General features: G+C 43.8%; 1 protein-coding gene across 3 annotated transcripts; it reads left to right on the forward strand.

Annotated features, from left to right (window-relative positions):
• Positions 1 to 1,316: 1,316 nt before the first annotated feature.
• Grpel2 (GrpE like 2, mitochondrial) lies at positions 1,317 to 15,757 on the forward strand. Of its 3 annotated transcripts, none has more exons than XM_076912568.1 (5): positions 1,344 to 1,464; positions 1,750 to 1,941; positions 8,018 to 8,171; positions 9,052 to 9,133; positions 11,830 to 12,214. In XM_076912568.1, the coding sequence occupies exons 1-5, from the start codon at positions 1,391 to 1,393 to the stop codon at positions 12,192 to 12,194; spliced, it is 867 nt and encodes a 288-aa protein (XP_076768683.1). In that variant the 5' UTR covers positions 1,344 to 1,390; the 3' UTR covers positions 12,195 to 12,214. The 3 variants fall into 3 exon arrangements, with proteins under 3 accessions (XP_034374106.1, XP_076768683.1, XP_034374108.1); XM_034518217.2 differs by lacking the exon at positions 1,750 to 1,941 and adding an exon at positions 4,846 to 4,970 and having other exon boundaries at positions 1,354 to 1,464; positions 11,830 to 15,757; XM_034518215.2 differs by lacking the exon at positions 1,750 to 1,941 and having other exon boundaries at positions 1,317 to 1,464; positions 11,830 to 15,757.
• The last annotated feature ends 677 nt before the right edge of the window (positions 15,758 to 16,434 follow it).

A 16,434-nucleotide genomic window follows, 5' to 3' on the forward strand; every position in this document is an offset into this window, starting at 1 on the left:
CCTTATCTACTTAAAAAGTAGTAATAATAAAATAAAATTGACCTGTATCTTTACTGACATCATCCAACTTCATTCATTCATTTAACAAGTATTTATTGGGCAAGGGAAAAAATTATCAGTGATTAAGATCTACCACAAAGGCCAAATTCTCAATTGCAAAAAAAGAAGAGAAAATACTAAGAAAATTGGATTTGTAAGCATAGCGACTTGCATCAGGTTGTTAGGTTTCTCTGAAACTACACTAAAGATGATAGAGATGAGATGACCTGCACTGCAATCCCAGCACTGCATGAGTTCAGGGCTGCATAGTAAGACCCTCTGCCACGTACCAGAATAAAACATTCTGTCCTCTCTTGCCTGGGCTCTTCCAGCATCTCCCTTGCCTCTTTTTACACCCTTCCATTTTCTCTGAACAGCAAAGTGACTTTTTTCCAGTACTGAGGAAAAGCCTGGCATGTCCTAGGCCAGCCCTGGACCACTGGCTGTGCTGTACCCCCAGCTCTCTTGTATTTTGAGCCGGCCACACTAAGTTACGCTGGGCTAGATCTCTTGCCTTAAAACGAGTGGCTGGTATTACAGGCCTGAGTCACTATACCTGTTGTCAAGTTACTGTAATCATAATTAGACAATATAGTTCTGCTCTGAAAGCGCTTAGAATTTAAGAGGAAACAACATACATCATTAACACAGTTAAGTCGGAAAACAAGAAAACCCGAGGGAGTAACTGGGGAAGATGCAACCAATTCTCCAGTCTTAACGTTACCATATCCCTTCCCCGTATTTGAATTTTTTTTTTCCTTCCAATTCTCCCTCTTCACTGGCTCTTTCTTTACAAAGTATGCCACTCCCAGAACCACCTCCACTTTTCATCGATCAGTTTCCGGCTTGTATTCTAGTCTTTCATTTGCAGTTTTGTATGCGCGTGGTGCGTACATGACTGAGGTCGTAATGAAGTCAGAGGACATGTTGAGGAAGTCGGTTCTCTCCGAGTGGGTCCCGGGATCGAACTCACGGTGTTGAGGCTTGGCGGCCAGCGCCTTAGCCCGGGGAGCCTTCTCATCAGCCCTGAATTCTACTAAACTTTCGCAGCGCTGTGCCCCTGTCGTTTAAACATTGGTCACATTTTACATTTATCACGTGTCCGCTTCTCGAGGATGAGGTTCACTTCGCTCACCGGGAACCTCGCACCTACGACGAGCCTCTTGGGACAAGCCTCCATACGAACTAGGCCAACTACCAGCCACGAGGGTGGCGCCATGCCCGGAAGAGTCGGTTAGCGCACAGGAAACCGGAAGTCCCATGCCTGCTGGGGGGCGTGGTTTTTCCGGAGAGTACGACTCGCCACTCGGTTCGAGTGCGCACGCGCAGTGTCGGCGCTCTAATCTGGATCATGGCGGCGCGTTCGCTGTGGGCGGTGCAGCGGCTGCAGCGCCTCCTGGCCTCGGGGGCTGTGTCAGAGTGCAGGTAATTGGGACGGCGGGGCCGGGCAAGCCGCGGCGTGAGCGCGGCGATGGGCAACCATAGGAGGGAAGACGAGGGCTAGCCGGGAGCCGGCGAGGTCCGGCCTCAGGTCCCATGACCCGGCGTCCACGCCGCGTCTCTTCCAAGGGAGGCTGAGGCCCGTAGGCGCGCTTTTCTCAGCCAAGGAAGATAAGTGAATCCCAGGCGGTGTCCTAGGAGGTAGAACCCCAGACATGACTCAATCAGAGACGAACTGTTTCCTAGCCCCTGCTCGTCTCTTTCTTGCAGTGGTGGATGTATTAGAGTTCTTAGCCGGACTCCATGTGGTCTTAGGTCAAGCAGTCTCTCCACCTTCTCAGGGGCGTTCTTTTACCTGACTGTAAAAGGAAGACACTGGACCTCGGTTCTCCTAATGGCCATCCCATCAGTCTTAGGGGTACTTGAAGTTAACAGTTGCCGTCAGTGGACTGCAGAACTATGGTTAGTTCTTTTTGTTATTTCATGTTTAATAGTTGAGGAAACTGGAATTTAGGAAAATTTTTGCTAACTCCTCCAGGCTTAAATCTTAAGGAAGTTACTCTGTCAAGAAACCAGTTGTGATTCACGAACGGGTGTTTTGTGTTAGTTCATTCGTGAGAATGAATAAAAAAGACTGTCTATGAGTTAGGGAACTTTGACTTGTAAATTAGCTCTGGGGAAATCCAGGAAATTTGCATGGCCATTTGTCACTCTTTTTTTTTTTTTTTTTTTTTTTTTAAATCTTAGTGCACCTGACCTAACACCTGCCATACCATAGCTATGAGGTGTTGTATCTAATGCTTAGGGCAGGGTGGTTTGTTTTCAAACCTTTGGCAGTTTGTTGGGTGAGGTAAGGAAATAATCAGAGAGTAGTTTCTTCTGAAGGAGTAACTATTCTGAGCACTGACCTTTTTTCTCTTTAAATTGGCCTTGCTTTGACTAGCTGTTTATCCCGGATAAATGTAATTTTCTAGGAGGGATGGTCTTTGACCATGTGTAATTTGCTCCAGACATATCTATGATAACTATATTTTCTGAACCAAATATTTGGAACCATGTAGAATTGGATAGCAGACCATAATAAAATTGGAGACCAGCTTGAAAAGTCTGGGAGATGAAAGTTCTCTCACCTGGGACTTCAAGCTAGCTCTGCACTCTGCCTAGAGTGCTCTCCTAAACCTTTGTTTAAGTTTCTGCCATCTCAGTGACCACTGTCCAGTATATCCCCATTCCTATAAGTAATGGACTACTTGCTTTAAAGAGCTCTTGGACCCACAGATTGATTAACCTGGTAGTTGGTTTTGTTTTTCACTTGAAATAATTACCAGGATCCAGGAAGGATGATGGTGAAAACATCCTTAAATTAGAGGTCAGGACTGCCACATTCCCAGATCTGCTCTGAACAAGGTTCTGGGCTACATTTCTATGTAAACTGAACTATTTTAGTAATACCAGGTGCAAAGGCTCATCTCCCTATGCCCATAAAAGCCAAGGATAGGCACACACACATAGTTTTATTGCAAGGTCTACTGTCGAGGAAGTCAGGAGCAGAAAGATTACCTTCTTTCCATGGCCAGTTGATAGGGGAGTTACAGGGAGAGGTGTTTTTCTTTTTCATTTAGGTGGTGAGAATGGGAAAGACCTAGGTTCATTTGTGCCGATGTAAATGTCATCATGTCTCTTCACAAGTCATGTGTTTCTTTTTAGGGGGTGATTGTGTTTTGTGTTTGTGATTCTGAGCTTGTGCCATCAAATGTCATTGGCAAGGCAAATTGGCTCGTGGGAATGTCCTTTCTTTAAAAGCCTGTTCGAAAGTTCCCCCGAAAGGATCCTGGAAGCAATTCCTGAATTTATGTTCCTGTTGTTGGGACCTTAGCCATTTCATTAGCTGTGCCATATTTTAGATGACATAACTAGTTGAACAAAACCTAAGTGACTAAAACTAGATTCTATTTTAGTGACCTATTTCGTCCATAGGCTGTAGCAGTCAGAATTTCTCTTTCACATTACAGATCCTCCTCCCTCCCTGAAAGCCTTACAGCATGTCTTAGCTTAACTGAATTTTTTTAACTCTTCCACTTCTGTAAGATAAGAGTTAAACCAGAACCATGTTACTTTGTGTGAGTTTGTGTGCTAAATATCCTGACTCAACAGAACACCAGCTCTGTGTGTTTCTTTTGTTTTTGGTTGGGGGAGGGTGGTGGGTGTTTCTTTGAGGCAGGCTTTTACTGTGCTATCAGAAAAATCCACCCGCCGGGCTGTGGTGGCGCACGCCTTTAATCCCAGCACTTGGGAGGCAGAGGCAGGCAGATTTCTGAGTTCGAGGCCAGCCTGGTCTACAGAGTGAGTTCCAGAACAGCCAGTGCTATACAGAGAAACCCTGTCTCGAAGAAAAAAAAAAGAAAAAAGAAAAGAAAAATCCACCCATATCAACCTCCCAGTACCTGAGATTGCAGGTAGTCAGTCCCATGCTGCTGTGCCCAGCTTAACTTTGCAGACCATAACAAGTCATTAAACCTCAAGCCTTTCATCTTGAGTTTTTCATCACTAAAGTAAGGTTTATTATGGGAACTGGTGAGTGAGTCCTGAGTCTTGTGTGTGTTGACAGGGACCAGCCATCCCCAAAACTCCAGAGTCTCAGACCTATGGAGGAATGACAAAACCTTCCATTCCTCAGGGGAGTCCTAGTATTAACCACAATGGGACTTCCTCAGACCCACCAGTTATATAAATAAGACATGGAGTCTTTTTACTATTTTAAAGCTTAGGCCTTTTGCTTGGGTAATCTCCCAACTAGCTCATCTTCTTAGCCCGACTAATCCTGGCCTCATGTGGCCAGGTCTGTATCTTTGCTCCGCTATAGCCCATCCCATTCCCTCCATGTCCACTGGCTTCTCCCAGAGACCCTTTCCCCGCATGGAAATTCCACCCTCCATTTCCTGCCTAGCTATTAAAGCCAACCAGCAAGTAAGGAATGTGAGTGTTTACAAAATAGAAAACCCAATGATGGGCCATTCTCTCTGCTAGTACAGAATTTAACGATTGAATTCACCCCAACAGTTAACAGTGGAAGTGTAGAAAAGGTCTACTATAGCTCCCCCCACCCCAACTTGATGTTGACTGCTCCCCTACAGAGATTACTTCTACCAGATTAACTAAACCTACCCCCTTGATCCAGTGCAAACCATAAGATCTGCCTCCTTGTTTATCTGTGTGTAATAACCCCACCTCCTTGTTCAGCTTTATGTAATAACTCTGTTCTATCTATATACTAAACTATATATAATCAAAGCCTCCAGGGTGCTGAGGTTTCTCCCTCCAGGAAACTAACTGATCCCAGCTTTCTGCCTCTTTTCTTCATGCCAGTCATCTGTCCCTGGAGCTATTTGGATGCAGCAATTGGCACCCAACCAGGGATGTTGACAATGACTTTGGGAAACTCTTATTGGTCAGATGAGGGACCACTTCCATGAGAAAGTGTGCTTATGCAGGTAAAAAAAAAGGGGGGGGGGCGAGGGGGGGAAATGAGGTAGAAAAAGATAAAGAAGGAAAAATGAGAAAGACATAAAGCTAAAGGAACAAAGGGTGAGAGAGCATGTAATTCTAAGTGTTGGGTATAAGAAATATGGGACATGTAGATTCTACAGATAGGCTGTTATATTTCAGTTCTTAGAGATTTTGAGAAACCCTAAAATCAGGGTAAAAACATTGCAGCCCCATCAGTGTATGACCGGGAGACAGCTATTCCTTGACAAATTGTTTTCACTAGCAGCCCCCGTCAATGCACCAAGGCACACCCCCAATGGAAATGTTTCTCCTAGACCACTTGACTATCAGAGAAACTGGTCTGTAGATAATTGGCCATTTTGCAGCATCGGGTGGGGTATTCACTGCAACTACTGCTTTGGTGGAAAACAATTACAAGCCAAACACAGAATGGTCCAGTAGCACCTGGAACATCCAGTCTTTGTTACAAAAAAGAAAAAAGAAAAGAAATAGGGTAAATGGAGGTTATTACAGGGTTTAAGAGCCATAAAGTCATGTGTGCGGACAATGGATCCCTACAGCAGGACTGCCGTTGCCTAGTGCTGTGCCATTATATTTCCATTTATTTTTGCCATTCCTCCATGGGCCTGAGGCTCCAGAGTCTTTGACATGGGCAAAGCTTTGACATCAGCTTCTTTTCCCATCAGTGTTTACAGCAACAACACCTATGTAGTCAGAATAATACAAGCCTTTGAAGTAGCTACAAGGCTGGATCATGAGTTATACCATCTTTTTTGTACGACCCAGAACTCTTGCTATGTTTGTCATATTTGGCGACACTGAGGTCTTCCTCCGCCATTGGCTGAAGGTAGTGCGTGAGCCAACGCCTTGGTGTCAGGATGCCTGCTCTGCTTCCCTGCTGCTGTGTAGTCTGGCTTAATACAAGCCCTTTATAGTCATGCTCTGTACCATCAAAACAACGCCTCTTTATGCCATAAATTTGTCTCCCCAGAACTGGCTAGGCAAGGAGTTAAGTAGTGCACCCACTGTGTTCCTTTTGAACCTGTCACTCACGAAGCGTTAACCCCATGGGGTTATGTCACAGTGATCTCTGGCAGATGGATGTTACACATGTCTCTTTCTTTTGGAGATACAGTTTGTGCGTGTTTAATGTTGATACCTATTCTCAGATTGTTCATGCCTCTGTTCACACAGGAGGCTGCAGAGCATACCACACTACTCACTGCACTGCTGCATTTGCCAGTTTGAGCTAGCCACAGCATCTTTAAGTGGAAAATATTCCTACTTACACATCTTCTGCATTAAAGACTTTTGTACCCAACATAGACTAGCTCACAACACAAGCATTCCTTAAACCCCCAGGGGCAGGCTATTGTAGAAAGATCCCACAGATGTCTCAAACAACAGAGAAACTAAACGGGGTGGAGATCTACCCCTACCCAGTTATCTCAACAAGGCCTTGTTTACATTAAAATTTTGAATTGTATAGTAGTCAACCTCACTGCCAGAATGACACTGGTTACCAAAGGACAGAGTAAAACCTAAGGTGCTATGGAAAGATGTCCTGACAGGAGAATAATCTGGCCTATGCTAATGTGGGGTGAGGATTGTTTGTGTTTTCCCTGAAGGTGTAGAACAGCCACTTTGGGTACCTTTGAGGCCGGTAAAGGTCCATGGATCCAAAGAAAAGCCTGTCTCCAGGTTTGAAAAGGCTGAGACAGATTCCACAAAGAGTGACTCTGTAGCACCTGAGGGCAAGAGGGGGGAGGGGGGCACTATAATCAGGTAGCCAAAAGGCAAACACCAGAAGATGGCAGCTTGACTGCCGGCTGTCTGGTGCTGAGTACTGCAACAAACCATTACTAGACTAGGAGTGAAGACTCATCCTGAACATGTGAGAATAAGAAATAGGGAGATGAAGGGAGCAGAGGAAGCCAGCCCTGAGAGAGATGAAGTCCTTAGTGAATGTGTGTGGTGACGTGAGCTGCCCATGTCAAAGACCCCAGAGCCTTGGGCCCATGGAGGAATGACAAAGCCTTTCTCTGGGGAGTGAGTGTGAGTGTTGGCAGTGAATGCAGATGTCCACCATAGCCTCTCCCCTCTGGAGATTTATGACTCAGTGACTGCTCCTCTACAAAGACCGCTCCTACTGAGATTCACTAAACCTGTCCCCTTGATCTACCTGTCTCAGCCTAAATTCCTGTGTGTAACCTCATATTTTCTACTTGTTAGTGAATTCATTCTATTCCTATTCTTTTTAATTTAAAAGCTTGTTAGTATTTATTTCCTTATCACAAATACATGAATGAATCTGAAACATTCTAAATTTAAAAACTGCATCTAAGTGACCATCTATTATGACTCTGTTGACACTAAGCATCCATAAGGCATGTCTGTAGAAAACAAAATACTGTCAGGCTTAGCTGAGGCAAGCAATTTAAGAGGAAATGGTAAGTGATGTAATAAGTACAAGCCTTCTTTTTATGGTGACAAAGATGTTCTGAAATTGTGTTTCAGAATTTGGTTGACTCTGGACATAGTAAAAAAAAGTTTGAATTGTACAACTTAAATGATAAATTGTATGGCATGACAGCTACGTACTGATAAAACTTTAAGTGTGTGAGAGTTTTGCCGACTTTATGTCTGTGCCACCTACATGCCTGCTGCCCACAGAAGCCAGAAGGCATTAGATCCCCTAGACTAACTAGAGTTACAGGTGGTTGTGAGCTGCCATATGGAGTGTTTAGAATTGAATCCAGGTCTTCTGGGAGAGCAGCCAGTGCTCTTAACTGCTGGGCTGTTTTTCTCACCTTAAAGTCATTGCTTTTAAGAGCACTTTAAAATCTAGTCATGTTTCAGGTACTGGGTGATTAAAAACATGACGCAGATGAAACAGAAAAATGCCTAGGAAGAACTTCTTTGTTTGTTGCCAAGACTGATTGAAAACTGTGGAGAGTTTAAGTGTGGGTGCTTTGGGCTCTAACTGTCATGGTTTTGCGTTGTGTGCCACTGCCCCACCCCACCCTCTTAGGGGATGGCGACACCCATTCAGCACTGCCACCCAAAGGACTGCTGGGGAAGACTGCAGTTCTGAGGACCCTCCTGATGGACTTGGTCCCTCCCTTGCTGAACAGGCCTTAAGGCTAAAAGCTGTTAAACTGGAAAAAGAAGTCCAGGATTTAACAGTGAGTAGCAGATTTTATATTATTTGTCGTTTATGTCTCTTTTCTGGTTTAAATGTTCAAGCTAAGTTTTGTGTGTGTGTGTGTGTCTTTTTTAAAAATAAATTTTCCTCTAAAATGGCTCTTTAACCTCTTCCTCCACTGCTCCTTTGGCCTTCTCCCCCCCCCCCAAAAAAAAAAAAAGGTCTGTGGTTTTTAAAAAGCCACGTGGCTAAGGATGTGCCTCCCTTTGGCTCCCTCTTGTATTGCAGCATTTAGATAGCTGATGGCTTGGCAAGGTACAGATGACGTGGTGCCAGTCAGGTGACAGAGTAAATATTTGTTGGGTGTGGTAGGTCTTTATACTCTACTAGTCAGAGGACATCTGGCTTACTAGACACAGTCGTGATTGAGCACTTTGAAAGGAGATCGATAAAGCAGAAAAATTACAAAGCAGAGCAAAGCCACTCGAGACTAAAGGGTGCTGGGCAGCATGTCTTATGAGAGCAATTAAACCAGGAATTAAATGGGAGAAGAGGACTAAACAGGCTGAGAACTGGCTTGAAATGGGTGATAGGTTTTAAAACTTACCTAGTCACATTAGAGTTCAAATTAATGAAAGAAAGCTTGGCAGTGTTACCTAAACTGGAAACTCTTTTCTCTGAATAATGAACTTGAAACTGATGTGTTGAAGCTAGTTGGACTTACTTACAAGCCACTGAAAGTAAATGGGTTACCTCTTTGGCAATTTGGAGAGCAGTCAGCCTCACGCTGTGTTTTTTAACAGCTGGAGCCCTTGCGCATGCTGAGAGAGCCCTGTCACTGTTACAAGCATGAGATTTATAAAGTAAAAGCATTCTTTCTCGACAATTTCTCATCCTTTGATTTTGCGTCTGATATTTAGCTGAGATACCAGAGAGCCGTTGCTGATTGTGAAAACATAAGGAGGCGAACCCAGAGATGTGTGGAAGACGCGAAAATATTTGGTAAGAGATGATTCACAATAAAATAAATCTAGTTGAAGGGCAGGCACCTTTGTAGCACCTTTGTTTTTCTAAGCATGTACAGTTAGTAGATTTCCAACATTCTAGCCTGTACACAACCTTTTCTGCCATTAATGAACCAGTGAATCTTTAAGGCCTTCAAAGGAGAATCCAAAGAACAGTGCATAACCAGGGACACTAAAGTTAGCTCAGTGTGAGCAACATTGGTCTGTATCCACAGGGAACATCTGCACTGCTGTGGGCAAGCATTCTTAGTCACTGTCAGTACTCCACAAGTTGGTGATTTATACAACAGCCTGAAGGAAGCTAAAATTTGGGGGGGGGGGGGGGGGGCGGAGTCCAAGTTTATAGCAAGACTCAGTAAACCATAGCCAGTTAATATATACAGTTTTTCTTAAATACATATAAACTTGTTTTCTCTTTACCTACAGAACATAAAATCCTTGTCTTTTGCCTCTTGTCCCACAAAGCCTAAAATGCTTCCTGTGTGGCCTTTTACAGAAGACAGTTGTTGGCTGCTGAGTTATGGAAATGTCTGTTGCAAATAGCACAGTTTTAACAATGGGAAAACTTCTGATGTTCCACCTGCTTGATGAGCAAGATGGATGGACACCAGAAGTCAAGCTTTGAGTTAGAACTAGTTATTATCAGTTTACTCAAATGGTAAGACATCTGAGAACAGACTCATGTTAGCTAACTGCTAGCCAGTTTATTATCCTAAAATGTATCTAGCCAAAGAGTCATTAGCTCAAGGAATTTCCTCCTGGTGACCAGAAATACTTAGGAAGCCAAAAGGTTTTTGGATGATCATGGAGAGAAAAGGAACATACAGTGAGTTATTGTTTGTTTTGTGTTTTTTTTTTTTTTTTCCTTTTTTCTTTTGAAACAGGGTCTCTCTATGTAGACCAGTTCGAGGCTGGCCTCAAACTTACCGAGATCCCTGCCTCTGCCTCCTAAGTGCTAAAATTAAAGGTGGTGAGCTACAGCACTTGGCAGAAAGTATAGCATTTTTAACAGATACATCATGACAACTGTCTCACCTCCTTGCATGCATAGTTTTAACTTTGTAGTCTATCTTCTTGGTCACAAAGGTTCTTTTTTCCAAGAGATTACTTTCTATTAAAATAATGTAATAGCCGGGCCGTGGTGGCGCATGCCTTTAATCCCAGCACTTGGGAGGCAGAGGCAGGCAGATTTCTGAGTTCGAGGCTAGTCTGGTCTACAGAGTGAGTTCCAGGGCAGCCAGGCTACACAGAGAAACCCTGTCTCGAAAAACAAAACAAACAAATAATAATAATAATGTAATAAATTGGGACTGGTTATTAAAATAATGTAATAAATAGAGGAGATGGTTCAGTGGGTAATTTAGTTGCAAGCATGAAGGCTTGAGTTGGGATACCCAGAACTCACATGAATAAAAAGGTCAGATGTGTAACTAACCCCAGTGCTGGTAGGAAGGAGACAGACAGTTCCCAGAAGCTCACGGAGCACTCAGTTTGGCTGTACATCTGACCACAGAGTCCTTACTCTGCGCCCGTCCTTGCTTGGCATTATGCCCTGGATGTCTAATGGTGACCATTCCTTATCACAGTCGGTGAAAACAGTGGGTTCTCAGCAACTGAGTTTTATTGTCATCTTGTAACAGTTCACATTGTGCTACAAGTTTTCTGTGGACCTTTTCCTGCACCTTCCTAGTAGGCCATAGGAAGGAAACTCACCTCATCTATAGGTATGCCATACCTTCCTATCTAGCCAGCCTCAAGAACAAACGGCTCTTGGCATCTTTAGCATAATGTGTTTTTCTGATTTGGTACTTACAAGCGATACCTCCCTGTGAAATCATCCTATCTTCTTGAGGAGGCCCCTGCATAACTAAGATAAACGTGTTTTTATGTAGACTTACTTAGTCAAGTTGTAACCTCCCAGTTTCCCAGTAGGATTCCTGAAGATAGCTATCTATCTCCAGACAGACACACTTTGCAAAAAGGCACTGACTTGTCAGTTGATCTGGGGTGGTTAAGCTGTTCCCCAAGTGTTGTAATTATTTAAAATGCGGCTGCCAGACAAGCCGACTATCTAAGCTGCAGCAGCTCTGCTGAGCTCAGCTGCCATGTTGTGTGGCCAGAGGCCATGTGCGAGCCACAGCTAGAAATGGTCAGCCAGAAACACCAACCCTGCCACCCACGAGACGCCAGTGTGGGAGATGGCTCTGCCAATCTTCCACGCTGTCTCTGCAAGGCTGGGCATTGCCCAGACCATCCTGCCAACCATGAGGGCCCAGTAGAAAAATGAGACTCTAATGCTTAAATTAGCTAAAAAGCTTTATATATTTGGTAATGATCAATAACAAGATGCCCGTAAGATCAGAAGTGTAACCCAGTACCCAACCTAGATATACCGACTACCTTTGACTGGCAGATACACGTGAACATCTGCCTCCATGTTCGCCTCTCTCCTGCTTCGTCTCTCCCTTAGCTCCTCCTCTTCCTTTTCCTCCTCCTCTCTTTACTCCTCCTCTTTCTCTCCTTCCTCCTTCCACTTTAGCTCCTCCTATACCCAAGTTCTTCCCACTTTGAGAAATACTAAGTATAAAGTGTACTAGCCACTTCCCTGGGCCTTCTCCAGTTCTGCCCCTAAGGTCAGCATTGTTCTCAGGCATGTGTTTGGTTTCTGTATAGGAATCCAGAGCTTCTGTAAGGACCTGGTGGAGGTGGCAGACATTTTGGAGAAGACTGCGGAGTGCTTTTCAGAAGGAGCTGAACCTGAGGACCACAAGCTTACTCTGGAGAAAGTCTTCCAAGGGCTGTCCCTATTAGAAGCAAAGCTGAAAAGCGTGTTTACCAAGCATGGCCTAGAGAAAATGACACCCATCGGTGACAAATATGACCCTCATGAGCATGAACTCATCTGTCACATGCCAGCAGGTGTTGGGGTGCAGCCTGGCACTGTGGCACTAGTTCGGCAAGATGGCTACAAACTTCATGGCCGCACCATAAGACTTGCGCAGGTGGAAGTGGCAGTGGAGTCTCAGAGAAGACTCTGAACAGGTCACTGGAACCAAATCCTCTCCCAGAGTCAGGCACCTTTGTCTCCTTTATTTATTAAGCTGGTTTGTATTATACATGAGGTCTTTCGTGTGCTCCGTTTCGGATTTAGTCACATTGGCTGTTTCTCTACAGTGTCTTATTGGGTTTATGTGACCTGTTTGGTCTCATCGGGAGTCCTGCCACTAGGCATTTGAACAGTATGATAAGTGTCATGTGGCCTTTATCAAAATGTTTACAAAAATCATTTAAATTGGTACTTTGATGACTGAATCCAAAATCTTCTTACCTGTGTTTTCATCTAACTGCTGGAATTAGTGCAGTATCTTGTATTTTGGGGGAAAGGGAAATGGTAGGGATTGGTTTAACATTTAGGTACGTAGATGACGATGCCTTACCCTTGTATAAATTTAGATCATTTGGCCTGGCAGGTAAAGAGATTTCCTAAGGCTCCTTTTTTATTTCTCTTTTTTCAGTCATCTCTCATGGTTGTATTCCCTGCCAGGGTCACACGTACGCTGTTTTATAGCCACGCCTTTCTGGTCCCTTTTGGAAGGGCTAAAGGATCAGGCCAGTCTTCCTTTCTTGTTGGTAAGGTGAATACATTTATCATTAAACTGGTCTCAAGTCTAAGAACAGGCAAGCCCTGGTTGCCTTGACAATACAACCCAATCCCAGGGAGACCAAAAGCCTCCACACATCTTAAGTTGGAGGGAAAGACTTTGGGGACCAGGCATGATGGCTGTCAATTCGAAAATAAAAACAAAATATTGAGGTGGATAGTTTTTTTTTTTTTTTATAGTATATAATTTACACAGAAGTAGTGCTGCTTGCCTTCCTTGCATGGACTTGGAATGAACTGGGCCATCCTTCTTTCTGGATTAGGGTGTGGGGCTGCTTTGGAGAGGACAAAGGACTTCCTATAGCAGCAACAACAAAAATAAATACAAAGTCCTCAGGCACATTGTAAAACAGTTGCTGTCACCTTCACCATTCCAATTTTTAAATCCTGAGTCAAAAGCACCAAGAAAAAGAAAATTTTTGTATATTTATTATTGACAAAAAGAACAAAGTTGTCTTAGTTCTGAATATGTTTTGTTAAGAAAAGCTGTACCACAGCTCCATCATTGTCCACCTAGAATCATTGGCAGTGCACAAAGGAAGGGTCGTATTCTTTGTGGTGTTCTTGGTGAACTGTATGTGTCTCCTGATAAGGCCGAGGTGCAGCTGCCCATCCACACAGAGTACCTGTACTCGGGGAGCAATGATGTTGATTCTCATGGTACTAGAAGCCAGAGGAATGATCTGCAACCTGTAGTAATCAGTGCCTGAGTACATCGTGGTACCACTAGACAGCAATGTGTTGGCATCGAGTCTTTGCTGACATTGACATCACACTTAATGATGGAATAGAAGGTAAGTTCATAGATGCCATCATATTCCACACCCAGAAAGAAAGGCTAGAAGAGCACCTGGGGGCAGCAGAGTTGGTTCTTACCAATATCGACAGCCTGGCCATCAGGCAGCTCATAACTCTTCTCCAGGGAGAAGAAAGATGCAACAGCAGGTATGTCATATGGGAAGTCCTGGGCAACATGGCACAGGTTCCCCTTGATGTTAACAATTGGCATTGGTGATGCTGTAGCCATGCTTACTCAGGAGCTTCATGAGTAGTCTATAAGGTCTTGTCCCACAGGATCATATAAGGAAGAACATAGTCCCTGTAGATGGGCAGTGTCTGTCCAGAGTCCATTGGGATGCAAGTGGTACTATCAAGACAGCACAGCCTTGGTGGCTGTGTCCATGGCTGGGTGTTGATGGTCTTGGTCAGGAAGCCTTGGTAAGCAGTACCGAGTGCTCCTCCAGGGCCATGCATGTCTCACTGTATAAAGTATGATTTTGTCTCTGTCATCCAAGTTGGTGACAAACCCTCCATGGATACCTCAGGATGCTTGTCATCCATGTAGGAAACCTGGTCAGTGCCACCATCACACCCCTGTGCATTGGGCTACCCACCATGAAGCAAGAGACAGGTTTGGAAGCATCCTCGCCTGTGAAGCCAGCTCTGTTAGCACCAGTGCAGCTATATCCGCTTCCATGACAGATGGGTACAGGTGGGGACCCAGCAGTGGAGGGTCTGAGAGAAGCCTGTGTTTGCCAGGTAAATGTGGATACTACAGAGTATCTTCCCTTATACACAAGGAGCTATTTTCACAGCTTCTTGGGTATGAGGTAAATTTAGGCAGCACCAACAGCAAATGACCCAAGTACATTTGCATAGGTAACTACCTACAGTGGCTGACTCCACCAATCCTTCGTCAGATTAGCCATGGGTTCCTACATTAGATTATACGGGAAGAAGACAAAAATCCTTCACTTCTATAATTTCTCATTAAATAAGGGTGATGTGTGCCTTTTTCCTCCTGCCATAGGGACTGACAAATTACTACCTCTCACATCAACAAAACTTGTTTTTAGAGCACTTGGGGACTGAATGCAAGGTCTCATGAATGCTAAAAGCTCTACAATTCCCAGCCCTGACAAGTTTTGTTTCCTAGTTTTTGTATCCACCTTAAGCCTTATTGTGTGAACATCTACCTTGTAAGTTTTATGAACCTGTATAGTTTTTAAGTCTCAATAACTGATGGTGTATAAAAGATTTGCCCAGTAAATACCTTAATGTGTGAATTATACACATGGTAAACTTTATAAAGGTTTTAATTTGAGAGGTCTTAACTGATATAGGAGGAAACGGGAATGAGAAGTTGAAGTTGTAAACTTGCTTAGGAAATACTAAGTAGAATTTAGTAAAAGAATCACTCTGATTCTCTTAGCATAATTCTGCCAGGCAGGCAGGATGGCCTAGGTTAACAGCTGCCTGGGAAAAGCAGTGCTGGTCTGTCTTGATATAACCACGACAGTACTTGACATTGTAAATTTCCCCAATTTGTCCACACAACCAGATCTTGTAATTTCTAACTGTGAAATTTAGTTAATGACTCAAAGTCTAACTCAGAGCCTGGAAACTGTCGGCTGGCAGGGATTTGTGTTCAGGGCTGGTTCCTCTTTCTACATTAGCCAGAAGCAGTCAACTACTAATACTAAAAGAGCTTTCCCTTTATTGATCTCTAAGAGGTGGAGTGAGCTCCCTGGGAAGGCATATGAATTCTATAACATCACCCATTCTGCTGCTTCTAAAGCTTAAAAATGTAGTCTGTTCTAAGATTAGACTCAAGAGACAGCCCTTCTATAGACTTTGACTGGGCTACAAATTAAACTAGCACCAACTGGATTACTAGAAGAACCATATTCTGTTGTATACATAAATATAAAAATCACACAAAATCTGAGTCTGTCAGAAAATTAGTGCTTCAATCCCGTCCTCATCTACAGAACAGGGCTTAGGTCTCCTAAAAGCTGGAAGAGCAGAGCAAACTGTACTGAGTAAAGGTGGTCTTGTAGACATTGTCTGGGAGGTCCTTTGATACATAAAACTGTCAACTGTAAATAGACAAATATACAAATTTAAAACTTGTGTATTAAAAAAAAGGAAAAAGCCTTTCGAGTACTCTCATGATTGCGGTTTCCCAAAATAATATCACCTCCAGTCATTTTCGGGTGGGACCCTCATGAGTAAGATGTGTTTAAATGAAGCCATCTTTCCTTGGTCCCCACCATCTCCACCAGGTAGGAGCAAAGGTAGGAGTTGGGATGGTATAGAGTGTACTGGGCATAGTAAATAACCACTTTAGAAAACAATTATGACTATCTTATATGCATGTTTTGTCTCCGTGTAAGTCTGCCCTATGTACATGCCTGGTGCCTGTGGAGGCCAGAAGACTGTGTCAGATCCCATGGAACCGGAGTTAGAAATGATTTTAAACCACCATGTGGGTACACTTTAAAAGTACTACTTACTGGGAGCTGGGACATGGATCAGTGGTGAAGAACACTCTGGCTGCTCTCCCAGAGAACCAGGGTTTATTTCCAGCACCCTCTGGAGTTAAAAGATTCCCTTGGCATTATTACTCTTCCACTAAGTACACACTGTAAATTTAATGCGAAATTCCACAGTTGGAGTATGCCCTGTTATGCCCTCATTTCGACAAGGTTGACAGATGGAAACTATGAGGAAACAAGCTATTTTGGAGTTAATAGCTGCCCTTGACAGGAAACTAGGACGAACTGTAATTTCAGGAGTTCTGTTGTCTAAAGAGTGTTCTGATCTTCTTTCCATAT

Source organism: Arvicanthis niloticus, chromosome 14, assembly GCF_011762505.2.
Source record: "Arvicanthis niloticus isolate mArvNil1 chromosome 14, mArvNil1.pat.X, whole genome shotgun sequence".
Lineage (NCBI taxonomy): Eukaryota > Metazoa > Chordata > Mammalia > Rodentia > Muridae > Arvicanthis > Arvicanthis niloticus.